Source organism: Vulpes lagopus, chromosome 17 (assembly GCF_018345385.1).
Source record: "Vulpes lagopus strain Blue_001 chromosome 17, ASM1834538v1, whole genome shotgun sequence".
Taxonomy (NCBI): Eukaryota; Metazoa; Chordata; class Mammalia; order Carnivora; family Canidae; genus Vulpes; species Vulpes lagopus.
Genome location: NC_054840.1, coordinates 39,812,916 through 39,839,940, shown reverse-complemented (window position 1 = coordinate 39,839,940; position 27,025 = coordinate 39,812,916). Strand labels below are relative to the sequence as shown.

The 27,025-nt window shown below is 42.0% G+C and overlaps 1 protein-coding gene across 5 annotated transcripts in view; it reads left to right on the top strand.

The window, feature by feature from the left end:
• CTNND2 (catenin delta 2) overlaps window positions 1–27,025 on the top strand; it is a 901,977-nt gene that overhangs the window by 796,783 nt on the left and 78,169 nt on the right. For 4 of the 5 annotated variants that reach the window (XM_041732004.1, XM_041732002.1, XM_041732007.1 and 1 more), the window contains 2 exons: window positions 3,012–3,086; window positions 4,141–4,291. In XM_041732004.1, the coding sequence (XP_041587938.1) occupies window positions 3,012–3,086; window positions 4,141–4,291 (226 nt within the window). The remainder of the gene's footprint in view (window positions 1–3,011; window positions 3,087–4,140; window positions 4,292–27,025) is intronic. The other variant, XM_041732005.1, reaches the window with a different exon arrangement.

Here is a 27,025-nt window from a genome sequence, read left to right as displayed (position 1 = left end):
CATCACATGCGTAGAAGCGATCCCTTCCTGACACAAACAAGGCCTTTCTCTTTGTAATTCCAATTATATACAACTTATTGTATCAGGTCTGCTAAATCGGGGAAAGCTGTTTCTCAAGACGAGGTTGAAATGTATAGTAGCTCCATTAACAGCACTCAAAGGGTCTTTAACTCAGGAGTTTCAAGGAGTGCAAAATAGGTTATTCCAAGTCCAAAGTAATAACATCAGTTATTAAACCAAGGCTAATTGGTGCATTTGTAAGGATTATATCAACTACGAGTGCAGATGTATATAACTTACACTGCCTTCTGAGAGGCGGATGGGAATGATGGTCAAGTACACCAACTCTGGGGCAGTGCTCCCTAGGTTCAACACCTGGATGAGTATCTGCAGGCTGTGATGCCTTGCTGTGACTTCCTTTCCTCATCTGTAGAATGGAAGGAACTGTAGTGCCTACCACATAGGGCTGAGATGGGGATTAAGTGAGTTAACACATATAAAGACATTAGAGCAGTACCTGACAGTTGGTTTAAGTGTTAGGTTTGTTTTTGCTGAAATATTTTGAAGGCTTATAACTCCCCTGAGATCATCACTGGGAAAGCATGTCACCAGGAACAATTGGAGACATGTCTGTGTTCTTTTCTCCTGGACCAGCACCTCCTCCTCCTCCATCTTCTCTTTGTCATTCTCCTCCTCTTCTTCCTTCTGCTCTCCCTTCTTCCCTTTTTGAATCATTAAACATCCTCTCTTCAGCTCATAGACCATTTTTCTTAAAGGCATCCTGGTCCACACCCTTCCCTCTGTTGTGGCGTGCTCAGCACACAATGCTCTCATTCCACTTAGAGAAAGTTGAGGTCTCATCCAAAGATTTCCACCTCAACCACAATGAGTTATGATACACTTTACATTTTTTCTCTCTTGTTCAGCTATTTTTATGCCAGTGATACTCTCCTACTTTTGTTTATTTTACAAAACTGTGGGCAACCCATACACCTTTCTGCCACCACAGAGGCTGCCATGCTTTCTAAAGCAACTCACTTCCCTTCTGGAAAACCTGTATATGAGCTTTGTGTTTCTGTGTTGAGTGCACCTATGAAACACTCCCCATTTCCTGAATACCTTTCTTTCTTTCAGCTCCTGTACTCTTACTTGTTCTTGCTTGGTCTCATGTAGGTTACACACATAGGTTACACGTGATCTGCTTCAAGACTATATAGAAACCATCAGTGTCACATAGCTTTGCATGTCAAAAAAACTTGTGGAAACCTGCAACATGTCCTGAGTGAAATGTAAATAATTTATTCTGAGTTGTCTTTTATCGAGCCAATATTGAGTATTTTCCATATGCGGTTGACTCTTGAACAATATGAGTTTGAACTGTGCAAGACCACTTAGTCACAGATTTTTTTTCAATAACTACAGCAGTACTGTAAATGTGTTTTCTCTTCCTTATGATTTCTTGAATAACATTCCCTTTTCTTTAGCTTACTTTATAATAAGAATACAGTATAAATGCGTAGAACATACAAAATATGTGTTGATCTACTCTTTACATTATTGGTAAGGTTTCAGGTCAACAGCAAGCTATTAGTAGTGAAATTTGGGGGGAGTCAGAGGTCTTATGCAGATTTTTGACCACACAGGTGGTCAGTGCCCCAATCCCTGTGTTGTTCAAGGCTCAATTGTACCTGCAAGCCACAGAATTAAAGGTTTCAAAATAAAAGTTACTGTCTGTGTTATCAGTAATGTAAAATCAAATCCATTATCTGATTATCTTTTTCCACTTAGGGATAACCTACCATGGTTGGCCATGTTCGCATACCAAAAAGGCATATCTGTGACACATACACATTTTCAGCCATGTGCAGCCATTTTTTGTTACTCTAACATCACTTTCCAGAAAGCTAAAGCATTGTCACTCTTTTTCCAAACACCAAATTATCTTTCCATCCAACATGGGTATAATAGCTGAACTTCTAAGAAGAAATTCAGAGCCTTCCTTTCCTGGCTTATTTCAGATATGGCCAGGTTCCCCTCTGTTGGGAGGGTGGAGGGGAGGGCAAGGCAGTGTCTGGGGGCCTGAGCACAGAAGATTAGGTGGCAGAGAGGTGATAGCAAAGGAGGGAGTATTGTCAGCATCATAAAGAGAAGCAGTTGTGGAATAACAGGCCCAGGCATAGGTGACCCTGTGGGCAGATTATTTAAAATCCTTGTATCTAGATTTCCTCATCTGCACAATAAGGCTATTAATGCCAAACCTCCTACGGAACCGAAGAGATCACTAATGTACAAGTCAGCATCCCAGGCCTGGAATGAGTTGCTACTGAAAAAGAGGTCATCTTAGGGCTTATGCTTCAGGGCTTATGGTCTCTTACAAGGTCCAGAATATCTCCACAGCCTTAAAGTTTATGTTTGATGTTCATCTTACAATATGTAAACATTAATCCTACATCTGATTCCCATTATCTTCTTTTATCTAGCTTCCGTTCTTAGTTTTAGGAAAGGAAACCAACAATGAGTGGGCTGCATAAGCACAGGTGTCTAGTCTTTTGGGGGCACTGAAGACAAGGAGGTTCACAGGTAGTGGAAGAGGTGAATGAGAATCATATCTCAGCATGTCAAACTGCAAGTGAAATTTCCGATGACACTAAAGAAGGTTTTGTACTGTCTCCATGAAGGTCCTTCTTCCCTCAGAGGGGATATCCCATCCAGACACCCAAATTCCAATAAGCAGCTTCGAAACTTCGAGGTTTTTCCATGTCTAAGACTTTATGACTGTGGATTTCTTTACTGCCTGAGAGCAGCGCTGTGAAACAGTTCATTGCAATCACGAGGTGTTTTAGTAAGTTCTCTCTGTTTCCCCACCCTTCAGGCTTCCTAGAGCTTGAGACAGGGAGGGGGCAGGAGAAAAACAGACAGTATGAGTTGATGGTGATAAACTATGTGAATGTGACTTCTGATGCAGGACAGGATGAAGTTGTGTGTGTTTTTTAATCTCATATTTCATGCAGGGCTGGGCTGAGGATGTGGCAGGCATGGCGTATGCCCTACGTTCACTGCCAGAGGGGGCTCCCTGCCTGCCACAGGTGAGAGCCAGCTCTGGGGTGCCTGCCCCAATGGGGAAGGGGGATGGAGGGGCCTGGCGGGGGAGGGGTGGGGATTTTGCGGCACCTTCGGTGGTCCCCTGGAGGACTCTGTCACAGAATCCAGAACTTTGTGTCATGAATGTCATTTTCTTAGATCATAAATAAAATTGCAACAGAATAAGAACCTTATAATGTTTGATTTTTACAGTGCATACTCTTCTCTGGAACACCAAGCACTAGTATAAAGTATACATACGTAAAAGTCTGGAAAATCTGGGCCTGCCTACATTCCGTTAAATGAATCTGAATGCTTTATCATCCTCATGTTGCAAGTACATTTCATCAGCAAGATGCAGTGTGTTCCACTAAAGCCAAGAGCCACCAATCTAAAACCAATTGTATGTCTTTATAAATTGGATGTTGAATTGTGGCCCTAGACATAATATATTTTGATCTAAGTGTGTTTTCTTGAAATTCTCTTACAATTTTTACTCTTGATTTTAAAATTTTAAATATCACATTTACCACTCCCTACCCCTACCTTTTCCTTATTCGTGTCTTTCTTATTTAGCCAATAACATATTGGCAGTATGTTCACCAACTCACCTTCCTGCCCCACCTCCAAATGCTAGACTCTTAAAAAAAAATTACCTACTTTCCATCTTTTAACATTCTCTACCTTTCCTAGACTTCTTTTTAATTCCACTTCATACCAAACACCAGCCCTTCCTGTCCTACCACCTCCTAATCCTAAAACATCAAGCACTCACATCCTACAAATGCTTTGCCAAGTCAAGGACTGCAAACGCTGGTAGCAGAGAGATGAAGCACGGTTAACCAATTAACCCAGAAACCTCTATCATATCTTGAAGGCAGAAAATAAAGTTTAGACATTTCAGCATGTGCCTAACACATTCGACCCATTCTACGAGTAGATCTTGATCATTCAACTTTTTGGCTCCTGTAAACAGCAGTCTGAAAACGCACACGTGCTATCTGCTTATAGGGTTTTCCACCTCAGCTTCTAAGATCTTTGCCCTCCCTCTTGTTGCAGTGGTCAGTATATATCCGAGCTGCTGTCCGCAAAGAAAAAGGCCTGCCCATCCTCGTGGAGCTGCTTCGAATAGACAACGACCGTGTGGTGTGCGCGGTGGCCACGGCGCTCCGGAACATGGCCTTGGACGTCAGAAACAAGGAGCTCATCGGTATGTTCTCCCCAGTTCACAGCATCTCAGATTTTAAGTGGAAAATATTTCCTGGTGGGGTGCATGTGGTCGAATCCATGGGTGGAACATCTGTACCTGTAGAAATGGTGTGTGTCTTAGAGGCGTTTAGCTGCCCCTGCTAGTTTAAATCCAATACGCTGGTTTATCTTTTAGAAGTGAAATGAAAATGTGAGATCTGTTGACATTCCTAATCCTTGCCACTTAAAAACAACCACCACGCTCAGCACTGGATGCCATTGTTCCAAGCCTCTGAATGTCTGTCGGGTTGTTCATTTGCTTTCTACATGGTGAGCTGGAATTCTCATGGATACCCGCCGCATCTCTCCCCTGTCTGTTTTAAGATTCATTTTGGATTAAGCCACATTTAATCCTATTTTTAAAAGACTTATCTCCCTCTAATTCAGTATTTAAAAAATAGGAAGGCTCTTTTATTAATGAAGTATTCAGGAGGTCACATATTCATCTATTTATTCAACAAATATTTACCCATGACCTGCTTTGTTCCAGGCCTGTCCCAGCCTTGGAGGTGATAGCAGTAAGCAAAAGAGATGGAAAGTCTTGCCCTTGAGGGGTTTATATTTGGGAGTGGTGCAAAGAAAAAAATATACACATGAACCCAATGGGGTGTTAGAAACCTTCCACGGGGCAAAGGAAACTATAATTATGAGGTTGCAGTATTTTTTCATTGAGTTGAAATTTACCTACCATTACATTCACCACTTCAGAGTGCCCCATTTCGGTGTTATGTAGCATTTTCACAATGTCCTACAACCACCATACCTATCAAGTTCCAAAACTTTTTCATCCAAGCCCCTGGCAGCCACAATCTCCTTTCTGCGTCTGCAGACATCCCAATTCTGGATATTTTATGTAAATAGAATCATATAATATGTGAGCTTTTGGTCTGGCTTCTTTCACTCAGTCTAGGGAATGTGATTTTAAGTGGGAGTTCAAAGATAGGAGTTGTGGGAAGGTGAATGACATTTGAGCAAAGACCTGAAAGAGGTGGGAGTGGGTCATGTGGATATCTGGGGGGAAGAGCAAACAAAATGAAGGAAAAAAAGGGGGAGCTGGGAGCTGTGTAATAGCTTCAGGGTCTTCAGGGGGTCTCTTGTGTGTGGTGCAGAGTGAATGGTAGGAGCCCACATCAGAGAGAGGCTTCCTGGCTCCTTTCTCTGCAGGTGGGAAGATCCCAGGCCAAGCCCAGGGATGCCTGGAGAAGTGGTCAACCAAGGGACCCGCCCAGGGAGAGGCACAGGCCTCTGGAATTAAAGAGATGATTTTAGTAGGGTCTATGGTGAGTGCAGCATGAAGCCTGGCAAGCCTGCTTGCAGGTAACAGGTGTCAGTGGAGTTTGGGTAGCAAGGAGCTGGAGCACCCACCATGCTGGAGGTTCACATTATGCAGCCCCTGAGCTGGGGAAAGGGAGAAAGCCGACGAGGTGAGCATGGACAAAGGGGCAAGATTCCATTCCTGCGGCAGTTGGAGTACCACGCCTGAGTCCAAATTTCATACACAGATTTCACATAGATATGTGGGTCTCTTTCTGCTATCCTCCTTCCTGAGCATGGCATTCTAAGTCCTTTGTGATCTGGAAAGGAGCCACTTTTTTTCTTTGATTTCATAATACCCATCATACCCTCCAGTAAAAACAAAAATGTTTGCAGACCTTCATCCATTTATTTATTTATGGGGACTTCAACCAGACTTCAAATCTGCGTCTAATTAATGCAATCATTTCTTAAGCTACAGTGTATTATAAGGCATGAAAAAAAAAACCCTCACCATTGGATATTTATACTTAGTTTGAATTTAACTTGAAAGTTCTTCGTGGATTTTGTATATTTAAACTAGGCCATTAACTCTGAAGGTTTCCTTCTCCACATCCACTTTTTCTTTCCTCACATAGTCGTTTCAGACGGGACAGAACCAGGGCTTCCAATAAAATTCTGTTGCTCCTGTGTAAAATAGAGAGGAAAAAAATCAATAGCTAATCAGTCTACTGCCTGGATACTAACTACTAGGTATTGTGTGTTTGCGTGTTTTATTTCTTTTGCAGGATTAAAATATAACAAAATAGGGAACTATTGATTGCTTTTCTAGCTTGCAGGCATCTCTTCTTTCTCAGCAGCCAGTTATCTAGTACTCTCTCTGAGGCAGGAACATTTGGAGCTCCATATTGCCCGTGTTAAATTAAGCCTTTACTATCAAATGTCACCAGACAGGAAAGGGAGCCAGCCGTCCAAAAATAGAAGTGAAAATATCCAAGTCACTGACTTTATGGAATCAATAACTTTTTTCTTGAATGAAAAAAGCAGAATCTAACAAAACAAAACGAAAACACACCTTTCTGTTCTATGTAGGAGAAAGGGGATGTGACATCTGCTGGTTCCTTTGTTTTAGATACTGTATCAAGCAGTGATTTTCATAGGAAATGCTGTACAGACCTTGGCATATTGAAAAGGAAACTGCAGTGCTTTTGAACAAATGGCAGCAACAATGGCAAAGAGTGGAATTTGGACCTCTGTTTTCTATCACTTCTCATCTCAAGCTTTGGTGACCTCCTGTGGTTTCAGGGTGTGAAAGATCACCTGTATTCTGATGACTCCCAGGTGGATGACTCCTGTGCGAATCCCACACCTCTGGGTCTAGCTCTCCGCCCAGCATCTCTGCTGGGCCTCCATCGGGCATCCCACGTAGGCCTCCAGACCTGAGTTTCTTAACTTTTCCTCCTACCCCGTTCCCTGCACAATCTTCCCCCGACAGCAAACGGCACTGTGTCCTTGCCGCTGTCCAGGATAGGCACCTTGCAGTGCCCTTTGACTCTTCAGTCCCTGTATCCAGTCTGCCAGCAAATCTGATCACCCTCTGCATTCACCCAGAACTGACACTTCTCATCTTCATTGCTTTTTCCCCAAACTCCCATCATCACTCAGCTACCTCATTACTACCATGCCACCTACCCAGTCTCCCTGCCCCTGCCATCGCCCGCGACCATCCACTCTCTACACAGCAGTCAGAGTGGTCCTGTTAAGACCCTAGGCAGAGCGTGTCACTTCTCCTGTCGGCCCAGTGTGAGTGAAATCTTTGCCAGGCAAATATGGTTGTACAAGATCCAACTCTCTGGTTCCTCTCCACACTTACCTTCTCCCCTCTCACTGTCACTAACAAGCCGAGGTCACTGGTTCATGTGAGCCATGATTTGCCTCAGGGCCTTTGAACTGGCCTCTGCCTCTGCCTGCAGTCCTCTTTCTCCAAGTGCCCATGCACCTCTATTCTCATCCCACTCAGGCTTTACATTCCAGTGGAACCTTGTCTGGACACCATTCTTAAACTCCACCTCCTTCTTCATTTTGCTTCTCTCCACAGCACCAGTCACCTCCTAATATATAGCATAATGCTTCTTTATTTTGCTTTTTGCCCACCTCCCTACCACTGGAATGTATGCCCACCAAGGGCAGCAAGTTCTGTCTTTTCAGTTTATTGGGGTAGCCCATGTACCTAGAGGAGCACCTGGATCCATAATAGGGACTTCATAAATTTTCACTGAATGAATGACAGAAGTACATTTTTCCCCTGTCTGGCCATAATTTTAGATGAACCCCAATTAGCAAAACATTAAGGAAGCAAATTAAGGTAAACTTTAAAGAAAAGCATTTTATATTAATAAAGAAAATCGCCTTTAAAACTAGTTCATTTTCCTCCTAAAATTTACTAGGTTTCTGCCCACACTCACAATTTCAGAAGAAACTCTGTTTTTTCCCATCACTGGTTTGGGATTTCAGTTTAAATTGCAACTCTTTGTAGATGGTTCTTTTAGCTAAGGGAGGGGAGGGGCTGCTGTCACATTCCAGTTAAGGAATAATGTTCATCTTCCAGGATTCCACTATTGGGAAAGCTCCCAAGAAACTGTTGAACAAAGATCCTCCTACACCCTCAGGTCTCATGAGGATCATCTAGAAGGAACATCTTCTTCCCATGAGTTTCCATGGTTCTGTGTCTGTGACTGCCATTGGGCAATAAGTATTATCTACTTCTCTCTCTCCATCTATAGATGGACCTTCCTGTTCTTCTCAATGATTTGGTTCAACCATCCAAATTTGTGCACATGCGTACATTTCTTTGCTGCCTTCAAAAATGTTAATTATCCTCCTGACTGAAATGTTATTTCATCATTCAGGAAGGTTTTTTATCAAGAATGGTAATAATTAGCTTCAATAAACAAAGCAAACAATATTATTATCCCTTCAATAACAAAATGCCATGCATTTCAGCACGTTTTCAATCCTGATAAAGATGGCAGGTATTTATTTTAGCCAAATCCCTACCTTCTCTGCCAACAAGCAAACAATTAAAACTCAAAAAATAAAAAATAAAAAGAAACTTAAAGCATGTATAAACACTAGACAAGAGAGATGTTGATCACCCGGCAAACAGTGGTCATTAACCTGTTGCTATCCATCCATGGAAAATAATCATTAAAGAGAGTCATTTCATCAAATGAACTGTTTTGTTTTGCTGCATCTGCAGAAGGCCCAGAAAATCAAGACTACATCAAAACTGTTTCTAGGGATAACGTGGGCACTGCAAGTAAGTTTCCCAACAGGCAAGATGATCTACTCTGTGAATGCTTCGGTGCCGTATTTGAAACCCTGCCCATGCCACCCCAAACTGCCTCTTATGTCTAGTGGATTTTTCATGAATTCTTCAGCCATGCCATTTGTCATACCACCATTCCCACTTACATGCTATGGACCTCCCACCCACCATTCAAAGCTCAGCTTGGGGTGGCCTTCCCAATGAAGGCTACTTCTTGAACTCAGAGTAGAGGTAGCTCGTAGGTGGCTGATAAGAGACAATTTGTCTGAGATTTCCATCGTGTAATCCTATGTTTGCAATGTCTGTTAGGTTTTCATATGTATGCTCTGCATCTTCCCCTAACAAGATAATAGGCAGGGATTAGGTACCATATTTATTTTTATGCCCTACAGTGCCTCGCACCTTGTGCCTGTAACAGGCACTCAATACATATTTGCTGAACTAACTCACTGATGGGTGAAAAACACTGGTATTTATCCTGAAGAATGATCTGGAGGAGGTTTGGGGAATCCCAGATAGAGAAGAAGGGGTAGGGGAAATGTCTGTTTCAGCTTCTTCCACGGCTTCCAGGGAATAGAAAGAAAGACAGCGTAGATGGCCCCTGGAATCCAGGACTCTTGTCAGTCTCAAACTCATCCTGCTGCCTCCTGGGAGGCCTGAGATTGGGTAGGAAATAGTAACGTTTTCTGCGTGTGCCTTGATCATTGCCAGAAGTTCATGTTGGCGAGTGGCTGCACCCCTTCGGGTAGTATTGGCAGAGATAATGGAGCACCCTCCCTACGCTTCCCGGGTGGGTGGTGGCTGCTTGCCACACTTTCTGGCAGGCGAGCTAGGGCTGGCATCTGGAAGCATCCTTCCTGCTCCCCTGCATCCCTCCCTGGACTGAAGAGGACTTTCCACTGCCTTCAATCTAGCCCTTCCCTGGTTTACTTCATCCTCTCTGCTTTGCTTGACTCTTTTCCTCTATTATCATTTGGATTGTTGGGTCACCACATCCAGAATGATCCACAAGAATGTTGGTGTGACTGATGGCCCCACACATTCCCCCTCATTCAACCAACCTTCTACTCACCGCATCAGCTAGCTGATCTCATCTCATCTCATCTAATCTCATCTCATCTCATCTCATCTCATCTCATCTAAGCAACACTCTGTCAATTGGTTCCAGGTTCCAAGGGAGCACCAGGCAAAATTTGACTCTCTCTGGGTTCAGGAGGGGGCCATTTCCTGAAATAACTCTGGTGGCTCTAACCACCAGGAGAGGTGGAGAAAGGAGCCCCAATGTCCAGGTGTACCCTAATGGTGCACATCGCACACTTTCCCACACTGATGAAATCGTGAACAAAATAAGGGTAGTTTCTTGCCTGGGAGTTCATTATTAGTTAAGCAGTAAATCCATTGCTGTTTCTCTCCCTTTTTGGGGTTTTCTGATTATCCTTTTCATTCATTCAGGGAAAGGGGTTGGGGGCATTCCCTTCCTAGCTTTTTTTTTTCCCTTTTTGCCACAATGTTTTAAATATTTAGGTGAGAGATTTTATCTGACCACTGTAAAGACTGTTTATGGACAGTGGTTGCTGGTTATATTTAAAGGACAACATAAAAACTTCCTTTTAAGTGAAAATAAAGGCTGAATAAAGAAGAAGATCATCAATTCTGTCGATAGAATGACCTCCTGCAAGCTGGATGGTTACCTAGGGATCTGTGTATATTTTCTTTTGGAGAACTAGAGGGAAAGGGGGGAAATGTCTTCATTATATCTTTGCTGTCCTGAATGTTGGATAGCTTTTTTCTTTTATTTAGTGATCTCGCAGTTGAATTTCTTGAAATGACTATCCACGGAATTGTAGACCTGCCAGTATTGATCTTGATCCAAACTTTGGGATACATTTTTATTCAATTCTCTAATCATGACACCATGTTCTCAGGCAAATAAAGAGATACCTAAGCAAGGTCTCCATCTCCAAGAAGAAGCATTCTAAATATTAATCAGGAAGTCATTTCTCAAAGTTTGTCTGAATTCTTTTGGCCCAGGATTGAAACATGTATTGGTCATCATCCCCTATGTACTGAAAATATCACTTTGCACACACAGTGCTTCCTAGCAAAACCGGAGAACAGAGGCCTCTAAAGCTATATGGCTAAGTGGCCCCCACTTTACAAGTCGGGGGCAAGGGGGCACCCAAGTGGTTCCGTGAGTTAAGCATCCGACTCTTGATTTCAGCTCAGGTCATGATCTCAGGGTTGCAAAGTCAGGCTCCACACTGAGCTTGGGGTCTGTTGAAGATTCTCTCTCTCCTTCCCCCTTTGCTCCTCCCCTCCCCTCTCTATCTTAAAAAAAAAATTAAAATATGTGGGTGTTTCAGTTTCTCATCTCCTGTAGATGGCTTTCATAGGGGACAACATTCTGAAATATAGGCCTCCTGTGCTGGAGGACAGCCCTTTCACAGCACTGAAGGTATCTCCTTTGCCCATGTTCTTGACCCTGGGGAATCCCACCTTTGTCCAGAGAAACACCAGAAGCTCTGGAGACTTCAGTGCAACTGGGAAGCCATGTGTTTTTTTCATTCCTGGGAATGTGTAAGGATCACTTTATTAAGTAGGCTTGAGGACATTTTAGAGACATACCTTGTCTACTTTTCAAAATGTGTTTCTTCAGATCCTGGCAGATGTTGTTTTAATTAAAACACATGCAATTTCAATTAGTATTTTAAGAAGAATCCTGGTTTCCCAGACGAGGTGATTTATCAGAGCACTCTTTGCTGGCTCTCTTTAATAACTTGATTTTACAAGCCAAACTCTAGGCAGCAGAAAAGCTGTGTGCTTTAGCCAAAACTTGGTATCTTCAGATTAGGTGTCTGTTAGAGCCCCCAAACCCAAGAGCCTAATCTCATGAATGCTGCCTTCCTTTCCTGCGGAGCTATGGGTTCTTCGTTAATTAGCTTCGGACACCTGTTGGGGAATTTTGGCGGCTGGGTCTGGCAGATAAGAATTGCTTGGAAGGGGACTTGTAAATAAATCGAAGAGCTGATAATTATTTTATTAAACAAGCCTTAATGATTCGCCCTTTGGAAATACTCCATGTGGGGAAAAGGCAAAAGTGACTGAAATTTCCAGTTGATCCAAATTTCAGGACCTCTGATTAAAGACCTCAAAGAAAAGAGGAAATAAAATCCACCTAACTTTATTCTGACTGGTCAGGCATTCATCTTATGCCTAGCCAAACAGTTTCAGAAGAAAATGCTTTCAAGAAGAGAATACATGAGAAACGAAATGGATCTCCTCAAATACCGCAAATCTTAAGAATCTAAAAGGATTTTTAGCAGGAAAATGTTTTAAAATTGTATTTCTTCTGTACGTAGACTCCCAAATTCTCCCCCTTACCCCCTCCAAAAAAAGTTTTAATCGTTCTGCTAAAGAAAAGGCGTGTAGGCTGGCATCGTATATTGAATGTGTCAGTGGATCTGTCCTTGAGGGCACCTACGGCAATAAAAGGAAGAGAAGGCAGTCACTGTAGAGATGGGTCAGCAATCCCAGGAAGGACATAGCAAGCCCCAGGCAAGAGGCTGGGGACCCAGGAGGTGGATGGAGGTGCAGCCCCACCTTTGGGAAGCCTGCAGCCAGAAGGTGGGGTGCTGGTCTGTGAAATGGCAGAAGCAGAAAGAGCAGAGTTTGCTCCTTGAGAAGAAGCAAACTTGAGAAGAAAAATCTCATCTCTTCATCCTGTCAGACTAGAATCAAAGAGATACTTGGTACTAGGTGAGGGGAAGCAGAGAATCATTCCCAGCGGTTCCTCACCAAAATATCCTGAGTGGTTTCAAGAAACTTATTTGAAATTCAGAGATTTCTTCTCTTACAACCAAGAAGTTCATGAAAGTTCATTTATTATCTATCAGAAAAGACTGTTTTTTTTTTTCAGATTTAAAATGAAATTTCCCTACTCAGTTTTGTGCATGATAGTATCTTTAAACAATGTCACATAAAATAAATGGCTTTGGAGAAGAATGATAAAGGACAAGTGGCTTGTCTCCCAAAGCACATAATATGCGTTGAGTACCAAATGTTATCATCCTTCGTCTTGAATGTAGGCAACTGAACTTGACACAGTAGCAGCCAGGCTGGTGCAGGCATACAGTAATGTGCAATGCGTTGCTTTTAATTAGGAGTCACTAGTATTTCAACAATATCAGCCCAAGAGGGTATTGAATGTACAAGACAGATCAAAAGATAAAAAATCCCCACGGTCTGTACTTAGAGACTTGAACAGTTTAAGTTACTCATCAAAAAGGAAAGTTGTAGCCATGAAATGGAGAGTGGTAGGGTTAAACTTTTTAATTGAATGTTAACTAACTCCACAGACCACATAGCGTCTGTGTGAGAGTCTGATCCATTTCAGGAGTGACCTTGTTATTCTTAAAATGTTAGAATACAGTGTGTGAGAGAGATGACCTGTAGGCTTCTCTCACCAGCAGATGGTTATGGAGGGCCACCATATTCTGGGACCAGTGGGAATGCTGTGATGAGCAAGGCTTCAGCTTGCCCCTTTGGACCAGAGTTCCCATCAGAGTGCACCATGAATGGGTGATAAATATGCTGAAATAGTGATTTCTCTGCCCTGAGGAAAGTCCAGGGAGCACCTGCATCTGCCCACTCTCCTGGATCTATGAGCTCCAGTGGGGCATAGCTGTTGTCCAACAGAGCTCTTACCCCCCAACACAGTGCAGATGTTCTATCTTCTCTGCATGCCATGCATGCCCAGGAAACAATCAGGAAGTTCCGCCCAAGACACGCCTCCCACCTTCACCCCAGCACAAGACATCTTCACTGTGTCACTCTCTCTGTGGCTCAAAAGCCTGGGCTTTCAAATCATCATCATCCCAAGCCCTAGTCTTTTACTTGTCTTCCTGTTTCCAATGATAGAAATAGATAGAAACTTTGGGGATTTTTGTCTTCCTTTTATTTATCCCTGTAGATGCACCATGATGCCTTCTTGGTACTTCTTCAGAGTATTTCTTGAATTCTCTGTGTGATTTCTGTGCATCTCACCTTTGAGTTTCACCTGTAGCATGGCAGGTCCCGTAGCTTACTACTTTGCTCCCACCCCCACATCACTGTTGACTTTGAGCTCTGGGCAAGCCTCCAACTAAGGCCTATTCAGTGTTTCCATGATGTGAATGAAGCAAAATGAACTCTGCTACCTGATTCTTTTTTCTATAAAACAGTTTTTATTAAGCCCCCTCCTCCAGAAGTCTTCATTTATTCTATTGTGGGCATGTCTCTCTTCTGACCTTGCTTGACCTTTCCAGCAGCATTTGATATATTAATATGTCATGGTTTCTAGGATAAAACTTTCCTGGTTTTCCTTTTCTTCTTTTCCCTTTGGCTCTTTCTCCTCCTCTCTACGTCTAGGCTCTCTCTTGGGTCAATCTTCTCTAAAGCCCATCATATAAATTCTTTATTTCTGATACTATATTTTCCAACTCTAGAATCCTCATTTGGCTCTTTCTTGTACTTTCCATTTCTCTGTTGAATTTATCCATTTTTTTCATGTATTTTGTCCATGTTTCCCCTAGATAGTTTAATATAAACATCACAGATAAAGTCCTTGTCTGCTTATTCTACCCTCTGGGTTATTTGTAGATTTCTCCATACTTCTATCTTTTCTCCTAATTTTGAACCACTTTTTCCCACTTCATTGCGCATCTATGATTTGTTACTTATGCCAGACACTATGTGTCAAAGTATTAGCATAGACTGAGGTAGATAATACATACCTCCTAAAAAAGAACACCCCGTTTCTTCTTCTATCAGGTAGCTAAGGTGGAGGAGGGCTGAGTTAATCCAGTACATATTTTAACAATATCTGGGCTTTAAATTCAGCTCAGTTGCAGCTTTTGGGTAAATTCTGTTTTCACCACTGAGTTCAAGTGTTTCAAGATGTGATCAGTATTTAACCTATGGTTGGGCTAGGAAGCTGAGCACCTATGGATCCCAGAGAGTTCTCTCTGTGTTACAGCTCCGACATAAGTTTTCTGAATCAAAGGATCTCTCTCTCTACCCTCACCCATGCCTCCTTCTCCCTTTCCCTCTTTCTTCTGTAAAGTTCAGCTGTCAGCTGTTTGGATCATCACGTTACCTACATTTTTCAGATAATTTTACTCTCACTTTCTCTATCCCTGTACTTACTGTTCCTGAGTTCACAGCTTTCTTTCCAGTTGAGCACGCTCGCTACGGTTCCCATTCTTACCTTTCTCTCTCCAACTCCATCACTTCAGCTGTTCTACACACACACACACACACACACACACACACACACACACCACTCTTTCATTTCCTCCACTCCTTACCCATCTTCCAAGACAAATTCAGTTTCTCCCGCCACCCTTTGCAAAACTTCCCTAAGAACTCTATGTTTAATTTGTTCCCCCACTGGAACCTTTTCATGGTTATTTGTGGAACAGCCCCCCACTGCAAATTTAGCACACAAGGAATATGTGTACAGGATCCATAGTAATGCATAATGTGTCCAGTGAAGTTGGGTTAGCTCATTGGCCAGCCTGATAGCTTTTTAGAAACAAGAACATCTTTCTCTGTTTTCCCTTTTTATGTTTGTTTTGAAAGCCCTGACAATGCCTGGCATTGTGTTAATGGGATGACAACCACAGGTAGGTGTTACATTGTTACTGTTCTGTGACAATAGGAACTCTAGGGGAGTGTGGACAGTGTCTTCCTTATTTGCTGCTAACACCTGCAGAATAGAGCTATTTTGGCATCTAGTAGATACCAAGTTTTATTTGAATCAATAATGGATTGAAGTCATATATTGTGGTTTCATAAACCAAATTCCCATGGCCATGTGTAGATTTATCTCATTATTCAAAATTGTTTGTAGTTTTAACCTATACTACAGCATCTTTGACAATTGAGACCTACCTACTCTCACCATTCTTCCTCACCTTGAACATACCACCACCACTGTACCCCTGAAAATAGAGCTACATGCCTTATTTTTATTATGCAAACTGATGCAGATGAGAAGCACATTTATTAGATTGTGGTTCTTAATCTCAGTTGTATGTTGGAATTTTCTAAACCCATCCCCAGAGATGTTCAGGTATTATCACTTATTGTGAGGCTTCCTGGGGGATTGTAATAGATAGCCAAGGTTGAGAATCACTCCTCTAGAGTCCGGCAAGACCCATTGTAAATAAAGCAGTCTGCTGACCTCCTGCAAAGCTATCTTCTTTCAATTTTGAAATATTTTATAATGGCAAGTCTAACTCCAAGACATCCCATTTCTTTGACTGGAACACAGAATTTTTCTCCAGCACTTATTCTCCAGCACTTATTCTGTTCCACACTTTTCCTTACAGAATTATGTGTCATGGATAATGGCTTTGAAATAGCCAATTTCAGATAATATCACCAGTAATGGCATTAATACCTAGAGTCAAAACAAAGCATAGGAACATACAGTAGGTATTATGACTCCCTTGCTTCCATATAATTTTTTATAACACACTTAGATGAACGTATCCTGAGCTTCTCCAGCTTGGCAAAGCGTTCTAACTTATCTTTTTGCTTAATAAAGCTCTTTATGTTTAACAACCGATGTAATCAAGAGGAAGATTGTAAACAGCTTGTTGAAAATTTCACATGCTAGGTAGCACTGACAACAGAGATCAGTACTTAGAGGACCATGGGAAGTGTCTAGGATCTTCTGATGGGGGAAGTGCCTGGGTGGCTCAGTTGGTTAAGCCTCTGACTCTTGGTTTCAGCTCAGGTCGTGATCTCAGGGCCGTGAGTCGAGCCCCACATAGGGCTCCACACTAGGTATGGAGTCTGCTTGAGATTCTCTCTCTCCCTCTGCCTGTCCTCCCCTGCACACCCCTTGTCTCATGCTCTCTTAAAAAATATATTGTGACGGGTCAGGGTTTCCCCTTGATGTCACCCTCGCTCACTCAGGGTGTCAGAGCTCCCCACCCTGCAGGCAGCCTAATGCTTCCAGCATAATCAGCTGAAGGGCTGGAGGTGCTGCACTGCTCCCCAGAACCACCTGCCCTTGCTCTAGTCTTAGCTAATTTTTGGAACCTGAAACCTTGATCCCTAAAGCAGCATCCAGATGTTCCCTCTACTATGCAGGTCCATGGCTTCTTTGAGACTGTGTCTGCTTCGGTGTGTACATTGAGAAAGAAAAAGAAAAAATGCCCTCAGGGTACATGTTAGCAAGCAAAGAGAAGAGAAATAAACAGAAAAACTACAAATTAATATTTTGAGATGTAACCCTATCTCACAACCATCCTTCAGAAATGCTAGAGTATTAGTATTACCTTTTTGAGAGTGATGTTTCTTGAACTAAAACTGCCTATCTCTTCCCAAATATACTGTTCTTGGCTGCTACCTTACACCTTATGCCTGGATGATTTTTAAAATGTCTTCTCTTTGATAGACAGAGGTGATGCCACGCAGTGTGTGTTGAATCTGGTGTGACAGGATTTCTCAGATGCCCCTCCGTCTAGTCCCCTTCCCCACCCCTGACTTGCAGTCTGCGTGGCATGCAGGGTTCTCTGGGATTTGGTGTGGAGGCTGCATCAGCTAACAGAAGAATTTACGGGTTCCCTTGAACATCAAACTTTTGGCCTTGCTTTTTTAGCAGGATGTTAATCTACCCAACTGAGGAGTGGCAGGTGGTGGGGAGACCCAAGAAGTAATTCCATTGGCCACACTGAACATTCCTCAGTTGACCTGATTCTCAACATCCTAGTGTGAATGTCACCTCCCTCTGTGACACATCACGTATCCAAAGGAGAGCGATGTTGGAATTGTATTCGATTGTTACCAGCCCTCACTCTTGGTCCAAACTGGGAGACCAGAGATGGTGAATAAAAAGAGATAGGATATAAAAAAAAGAGGTTAGGGTGAGTGATGAATATTGGCAAGGATATCTGTTAATGAGGAGAGATGGTTTTGTTTCTAAAGTATTATTATAGGGGAAAATACATAATTTTCACATCCCTACTTCCATGAGGCAGAGAGAAAGAGCTAGCTGAAAACATATGATTTACAAAGTAGAGGGCCTCCCCTGGATCAGATTTTTAAATGGTTAGCATGTGACTGTGCTACCCAGTTGGACAGGAACCATGTATAAGTAATAAACAAGGAATACCAAGCACTCAGTAATTAAGTTCAATGTGCAACAAAGTCCATCTTAAATGAGTGAGTCAGCTCACATGTGTCAACGTGATTGCATCCACAGTCATTGGGAGTGTAAGGGAAGGGGCTCACTGAATCATACTTTGCCATCTTCCCACCTTGGCTTCAGACAGCATCTCAGCAACCCTGCTTTTCAGGTTCCCATTGGCTCCAAAAGTAATACCAGCTGAGCCTGCTGGGCCCAAGGTAGGGTCAGAGTGGAGGTTGCGGGTTGTTGGAATGGGAGCCATACCTGGAGAGCGGTGCTGGGATAAAGAGGAAACCACAGACAAGAGACGATATTAATGACAGTAACAAGCACAAGCAGTGCCCCACTGGTAGCCTGTGCCCACCTGCTCCCCACAGCCTGGAGCAAACCAGATGTGGCATACATTAACAGCAACCCCCTAGAATCCCAGCCTAACTAGACTCACAAATAAGGTGGTTAGTCTAACAAGGAACGAGGGGATTGAAATGTATATATAAATGAAACTATAAATTTGATGAATTCATTAGTTTTCTCTCAATATTCTGCTGAACTTTTTGAAACAAACATTGCATTTCTGTGTTGCTTTGGTAAGAGATTTTAACTCACGGACTGGACAAAACCAGGTGGGACCCAAGCCCAGGTTGGCATTCGGTCAGCTGCAGGGCAGCTGCCATCCTGTCCTCTGGGAGGATGGAAAAATGTTCCAGGAATCTCCCACTTGATGTGAGGGAGAGAAGAGGAAGTAGGGAAGGAGGGAAAGGTATGTGGAATCCACCTGCCCATCATGGAGTCACATCTTCTGGTTATTTCCATGCTTCTTGTCATGACCGTATCTTCTCATCTTTCCATGGCTCTCTATCCATGGATGGTGGGAGCCAGCCTCCATGTTGTTTGGAAATCTCCAGGCCCAGGGTCTTTCACAGATTATATTTGTTATAGTCTTGCTCAGTCTTTTTTTTTTTTTTTAAATTCAGAGACCTGTGAGACTCTTTGTTTGAAACACAGAAAAAAGAGGGTTCAAATATGTGCATAAGATTAGCCCCATAACTGGGCTGAAGCAAGCTGGTATGTTTACTTGGAGGATGGAATGAAATAGGCCTTGTTGAGGCCTATTTGGAGGATGGAATGAAATAGGCCTCTTAGGTTTCCTATAAAAGCCTGGGGAAGGACTGCAATCCTCTTTTCCTTGATGTTCCCTGCAGTTCTCTCTCTCTTTCTTTCTTCACAATTTTTACTTAATTCTTAAATTTAGGAATTTAAAAAAAATTGTAAAACTCAACAATCCACCTTCATTCTCTCAAATATAACTATCATGACCCCAAAGAAACCAGTATAATACCGTTAGGGACAGCCTGACAGTCCTTGATTCCATTAGGTTAGTAAAGGATGTTTATTTTGTTATTGAATTGCTTAAGGAAAAATTTAAGAATTTTTTTATAAGAGCTATTCACTGGTACTCATTTATTTGTTTACCTTTCTTGAGGAATAAAGGACTGTATCTCTTAACTGTGGTTCCCTGAAGTTCTGAAGTCATTGTATTGTTTCCTAACGCCACTGGCACTTCCAGGCTCTGCTCTCCCCACCTGGCCTGGTGGTCTCCTGGACAGGAGGTTTGACCACCAAAGCCTGGAGAATATCGGTTTATTGATAGAATCAATGATTTTTAAACATTGCTAGAATTATGGACAGTTAGGGGTCTGTTATTTATTCTTGCTTATTTGTTTTACTTTTATTTCTTGAGGCTCATTATTCTGCACGGTCATATTTTACTACTGAAATTTTCATCTTTCAACTTTTTTCTAAAAGGTTTTTGGACAAATGTTTACCTCTCTCACACTTTTCAATTTAAATTGTTGCCAAGGATGTAGTTTTCTGTGTGACATTTAAAAAATAAAATTGACACATCCCTCTTTTAAATATATCTAAATACCATAGTGGTTTAATATCCACCATTATCCTTTTTTTAAAAAAAGATTTATTTATTCATGAGAGACACAGAAAGGCAGAGACACAGGCAGAGGGAGAAGAAGGCTCCCTGCAGGGAGCCCAATGTGGGACTTGGTCTCAGGACCCTGGGATCACAACCTGAGGCAAAGGCAGATGTTCAACCGCTGAGCCACTCAGGTGCCCCCCATTATCTTTTTTAATAATATATGAGCAGCTTCTTCATTAACATTAGAAATGGTATATCATTCCTTTACTCTTTAAACATGTCACCATCCCACATTCCTCAAGAATTTTACTCTCATGTATTTTATGCTTAAAATACATCTCACTGATCATTCTTTCTGCAAACAAGATATATACAAATTAAAATGTATCTTTAAAAGTCTCTTTATGGTATTAAGTTTTAAGTTAAAATTATCTTATGGATTAAGTTGTTACTCTAGTTATTAGCAGGATATAATTGACCAAAAGAATATATATAATAAATCTTGATTAAAATTTTTAATATAAAAAGTAAAATCATATTGGAAATCTATTCCTTAGATGGATGAACCATTTTATCCCAATCAATTTGTAGAGCCAAAATTGAAGATTACTTCTTGCTTGAATGAACAGGATTCAGTATTAATCATTTCTCAATTTTTAAAATAGATTTAAATACCAAGAAACATCCCTCACATAAATAAGGTGGAGAGAATAGAAGATCTTTCCTTATAGCAATATAACTTGATTCTTTGACCTTCTTACACATTTTATTTCAAAAATCTCATTAGGATTTATCATCAGAAGTTATCTTTAATCATCTATCAAATGATAGCTTGATTAGGTTCTCCTTCAATATTGAAGAAGGTAAAGAATTGGAAGCTACCTCGTTGGGAAAAAAGATGAACTTCCCATAATTAGAGCTGCTTTCTTCTCAACCGAGACCTTGGCAAGCACCCTTGATTTGGACTCTGAAAATGTTGGCCACTCTTTAGTAGGGAGGGGTTTGACTTGGTTTTGTTCACTGAGAGAAGGGAGGCTACAAATGTGCATGTATATGTCCTTTCAAGCAGATCGATTTTGTTGTCAGAGTGCATAGGGAAGCCAAGAGGCTGCAGATGGGTTGTCTGAAAACTCCAAACCCTGCATCCCCTTGGAAAGTCTTCATGAAACCACAGGGTGCAAAGGGCCCAGTGTCGAGACCACTGTCCCAAGGTCGACTCTGACAGAGTTCTAGCTCTGCCCTTCACATTGTTCCCACGTGACCAGGGGTTGATGTGAGAATGATGTGCTTCTTGATGGATTAGCTGTGTTTCCACAAGCCGTTTCTACACAGACCAGTTTTGAGCCACAGTTCCCCAGAGGGAGCTTACCACATTGAGAAAAGCAGCCAATTGTGTGGTGAGAAACACCAGGCAAGATTTAAGGATTACATTTGAAGCTAATTAAGACTACAGTACAAATTTTATGCTAGACCATAATTTCTTATCTACATATAAAGTATCATTATTGGGACAATGAGTGGAGTATTTAAAACTTCCTGGGGACTAATTGATATAAAGAAATCCAGATTTCAGACTGGAAGCTTCAGAATTCTGCTCTCATGCCATAAAAATCTAATGTGATTTTTTAATACAGTTGCCTAGGAATTGAAATAAGAAAGAGCTGGATATTTCAAGAGGTCAGCATAATTTGCTCCTTGTGTATTGACTTTCAAGTGTAGAATTAATTTATCTCTGTATTCATTCATTTCACCAATATCTATTGAATGCCTACCTACTATGTGCTGATTACAATAGAGCATCAAAGTTTCCGCTTTGTTGGCATTGTGGTCCAGGGGTGGAAATGGTTTCAAAATGGAGCAAACAATATTTACTTTGTGCTTCAGCTGTAAATAAACTAGTCTAAGGGATTGGAGTGTGAGGAAGGAAGGAGAATGTTGAATGTTGTGGTCAGGGATGCCTCTACAAGGAGACATATCCAAGCAAGTCCTGAGTAATGCAGTAAAGCCAGACATGAAGCCACCTGGAAAGAGAGCTTCCTGGGCAAAAGGAACAGCAACAGCAAAAAGCCTGCTGCAGGAGGGAGCTTGGTATGCAGCAGAAACAGTGGTAAGGTCAGCGTTGTTGCAACCAGCAAATGAGACAGGAAAGGTCAGAGACGGGTGGTGAGGGAGGGAGCCCTTTAAGCTTGAATAAAGAATCTGAAGGATTAGGTGAGGGAGAGCGTGGTGGGATTTTACACTACTTACAGTCGTCTCTGGCTGCTGGTTGGAGACTGGACTGTAGAACTCGGGAGGCCAGTGAGGGTTTGATTCCCATAGCCTGGAAAGATCATGCTGTACTGCACCAGAGCTATAGCAGAGGGGTGGGGAAAGCATTTTGAAGGTAGAGCCAGTAGGATTTGTTGATGGATGGAGTACAAACTAGGAATAATAATAAATTGGAAAATGGCAGAGGAGATGGACTGGTTTTGGACTGCAAGTTTGAAATATCTGTTAGACATGAAAGGGAAGATGCCTCGTAGGGAGTTGGAAATATACATTTGACGCTTGGGACTGATATATTAATTGGTGCATCATCAGTGATTAAAAAAGAGATATTTAAAGTCATGGTCCAATTATTTTAATTCTCTAAATACAGAAACAGCTACAGGAAGTCTAATCTTAAAATAAAATGCCTAGCCACAGGTAGACAAGCATTTCTTGGCTCATTAACCAAAGATAGGTTTCTTACATAATTTCATTCTTCTTTTTCCCCCCTTTGAATAGAGCAGATGAGAGATAATATTCCTTCTTTGCATGAGTGCAACCGAAAAATATGAAACCACATATGTTGAAATAATTTTAGAATTATCTATAGGTCATATTGTGAAGCACTTTTAAGTTTGTCTTCCTCGTTGAAGTAGAGTAAATAGCTTCTTCCTACCCTACAGTACAGGCAATCGTGCCTGTTCATCTCCCCAGTGAAAAATACAGGGCTGGGATTGGGGGTGGGGAGAGGGTCAACCAGTGCAGACTGATGAGCACTCTGGATTTTCATTGGCTGGTCCAGACTCTCTTCTTGGGTATTATTTGTTTTACTTTTATTTCCTGAGGCTCATTATTCTGCACGGTCATATTTTACTACTGAAATTTTCATCTTTCAAGTCATTTGTGCATGTGGAGTCCTCGCCTGTTACAGTGCTTCTGGGAATTGACGAGTCCCTGTGAACAGGACAGCGTACCCACTTATCCTGTCTTTCAGTTTTCCACATGGCAGAAATTGTTTCCAGGGGTCTACACATTATTTATCCCAGGAATATATTATAAAGGAAATGCTGCTAGTATATTTATAAATGCAGCAGGGGTAACTACCTCCCCTTGACACTGCTCGTACAAATGCTGTGGTAGTCAACTTATCTTTCATTTTTCAGCAGTGCACAGGTCCTGGCAGGAAACTTTGTCAAACATTTAGAGGTGACAGTAGCCTACAGTGAGGCGAATGTTTCCAGGAGATACCAATCTAAATGATAAAGGACCATTAGAGACACCTGGTAGTCAAACTCACCTTATTTGGCAGGAAGAAATATTTTGCTTCCTTTTTCAATTTTAGGGAAGGCTCCACAAAATTACAATTTTACTTCTCTTGCTGTATGTGGATATAGATACAGACATAGGTGTAGATACATTTATTGGATGCAAAGAACTTTAGTGATCCTTTTTCTTATAACTTGAGTACTTATTTCCTCCATTCATTGGAATTTTGGTTGGCTATGGGTAAATGATTTTGTTAATCTTACACATACCTGGATCTTTGTATGCCACCAGTTTTTATAAGCAATGTGATTTTGGCCCAAGACATTTTTAAGGATGTACATGACTCATGTGCCATGGAAAATCATGGTGGTTCTGCCTTCATTTCCCAGCAGATTATTCATGTTTTTCCACTCACAACCAAGACCCAACTCTGTGGTATTGGTAATCCACGCAACCCACCCCAGTAAACAATCAATATACCCCTGCAACCTTCTTGCTTCATTTCATTTCCTTGCTACTTTATGAGTGAAGAACCTTTCTGGTTCTGATAACCTAGGGTGTAAGCCTTGGGAAAGCTGTTCTGTAGTCAGGGACATGAGCTGGAAGAGGGATGTTGGCAAAGGCATGTAGTTTTCTAGAATGCAGATTAAAGGACAGGCATAGGGGATCCCTGGGTGGCGCAGCGGTTTGGCACCTGCCTTTGGCCCAGGGCGCGATCCTGGAGACCCAGGATCGAATCCCACGTTGGGCTCCCAGAGCACGGAGCCTGCTTCTCCCTCTGCCTGTGTCTCTGCCTCTCTCTCTCTCTCTCTCTCTCTCTCTCTCTGTGACTATCATAAATAAATAAAAATTTTAAAAAATGAAGGACAGGCATAATTATATAAATAGACGTGTGTCACAGCACCATAACACAAGGCAGGGATTCCACAAAGAGATGAAGTGAAAAATGCTCAGCATGAAATTACCTTCAGAAATCTTCAGAGTGATACGTGTCCTGACCCGACCCCCAAAGCCCTTGGACCTGAATCTCTGGCATGAAGCCAGAGGGAGCATCTCTGTTTTCAGAGCTCTGCAGGCAATTCTGATTCACAGTCAAGGTTGCACATCATATATATTGTATTGTGCTAATTCTTACAAGGCCAGCCCTTTCTTCTTATGAACATGTACTGCCCTTTTCACTCTTACTGGACTGCTTCTTACTGAGCTCTGAATTATTATTTACAGAAATTATTAGCACCTTCAACAGACTCAAGTCCAGTGCCATGAAGATTGTGCAATGAAGCCATGAATTTATATTACACAGTAATTTGGAGGGGAAATGACGTCATTCTGAACTAAGTTATGTGAACTATACCAGGTTGCATGATACACTAGACATAGTAATAAAACTACAATTTTTTTTCTTGGATTTATTTAAATTCATTTAATTCTACATCTCGGTTGTCAATATTTCTTTGGGAATCGTCTAAGTTAATTCACTCAGTGAACACTGAGTGATGACCATATTCAAGGCATCTTGCTAGGTGCCATGGCAGTTAGTTAGTTAGTAGTTAGTAGTTAGTTAGTTAGTTAGTTAGTTAGTTCAGTGACAGATGTTTATTTAGCTTCCCGAAAGAAGATTCACTGGTAGTGCTGAGATGTGAAGGACTTGTTCTCAGAAATGAAACCCATCATTCACACATCTAATTTTCGTTCAAACATGTGCCTAGCAAAGGCCCAATAGCGGGAGACACCCATGTCTCCCTCCCATTGTCCATCGTCCAGCATGAAACTCATCAGTCCTTGTGCATGGGTGCACCTAAGATCCCACAGCCCACTTTCCTCTGTGACCAGGAAACCTGCTCAAACCCAACAGCACGGCAGGTTGACCTGCCCTGTCTTCACCAGATGTAGATGTCCTCCCACGAACCACCTGTCTGGACATGTGGCTTGTGGCCCTCCCCACTGTGGTTCCTGTCACACCTCCCTGTCCACAACAATCTTACATGGAGGCCAGTAACAACAGTTCAGTTTATCCTTTGCCCTTCCCTACATGTGTCCTCTCTCCCTAATGCCAAAGACCACTTAGCACAGTGCCCACCAAGCACAGCTTACCTTGAAAACAACCCAGTGCCAGCTACTTGGAGCCATGCATGCCCAGCTCTGACTTCAGGTGGTGGAGGGGAAGACTTCTGTCTGCCAACTTAGGTCTCAGTGACATAGTGATGGTGGTGATTTCACTAATAATAGACAAGTTAACAGGAAAAAACACAAAAATTTATTCATGTGCATGTGGAATATTCCATAATCTGGGTAACTCCCTGAACAGCCGAGAGAAATGGTCTATATCCCTGCTTAATAAGGAAATTGGGGGAGGATAAGGCTTCTAGGGAACACAAATGGAGGGTACAGTGGCTTCCATACAGCTTATTTATGCAATTCCTTATCCCAGTGCTAAAAGTCAGGTTTCTTCTTGGCTAGAAGCTTCCCAGGAAGAGGATTTATAGCGTCTTCCTTCTCAGAAAACTCTGCCTATAGTCAGATAAGGGAAGCTCAGAATATACATCTGCTGTATTTCATGTGCATCCAGTTTAAAGTGATCTTTAAGTTAAAAATAGACCTGCCCTACGACCCAGCAATTGCACTGTTGGGGATTTACCCCAAAGATTCAGATGCAATGAAACGTCGGGACACCTGCACCCCGATGTTTCTATCAGCAATGGCCACAATAGCCAAACTGTGGAAGGAGCCTCGGTGTCCATCGAAAGATGAATGGATAAAGAAGATGTGGTTTATGTATACAATGGAATATTACTCAGCTATTAGAAACGACAAATACCCACCATTTGCTTCAACGTGGATGGAACTGGAGGGTATTATGCTGAGTGAAATTAGTCAATCGGAGAAGGACAAACAGTGAATGTTCTCATTCATTTGGGGAATATAAATAATAGTGAAAGGGAATATAAAGGAAGGGAAAAGAAATGTTGGGAAATATCAGGAAGGGAGACAGAACATAAAGACTCCTAACTCGGGGAAACGAACTAGGGGTGGTGGAAGGGGAGGAGGGCGGGTGTTGGAGGGGAATGGGTGACGGGCACTGAGGTGGACACTTGACGGGATGAGCACTGGGTGTTTTTCTGTATGTTGGTAAATTGAACACCAATAAAAATTAATAAAAAAATAAAAATAAAAAATAAAGTGATCTTTATGTCATCCTGTTGGGTCCCTTCCAGATATCAAGAGTATTCTTTAGCCTTACTTATGGCTACAGTTCCAATGAGCTTAATCCCATTTTCTCAGACCCTTTTTACTCCTTTCTTTCCTCAATCAAGGCTGTAAAAGAAATGATTTAGGTCTTGCCAGACCTCAAGCAAGCATTTGTGTGACAGGTAGAAAATAGGACCCTTCACACTACGGAGCTTCAGCCAGGCAAAGAGCTGCTGTGAAGCCCATGCGTTGTTCTGAGGCAGCGTGTCAAGGCTCACGTCTGCTGTTAAACAGTAGAGAC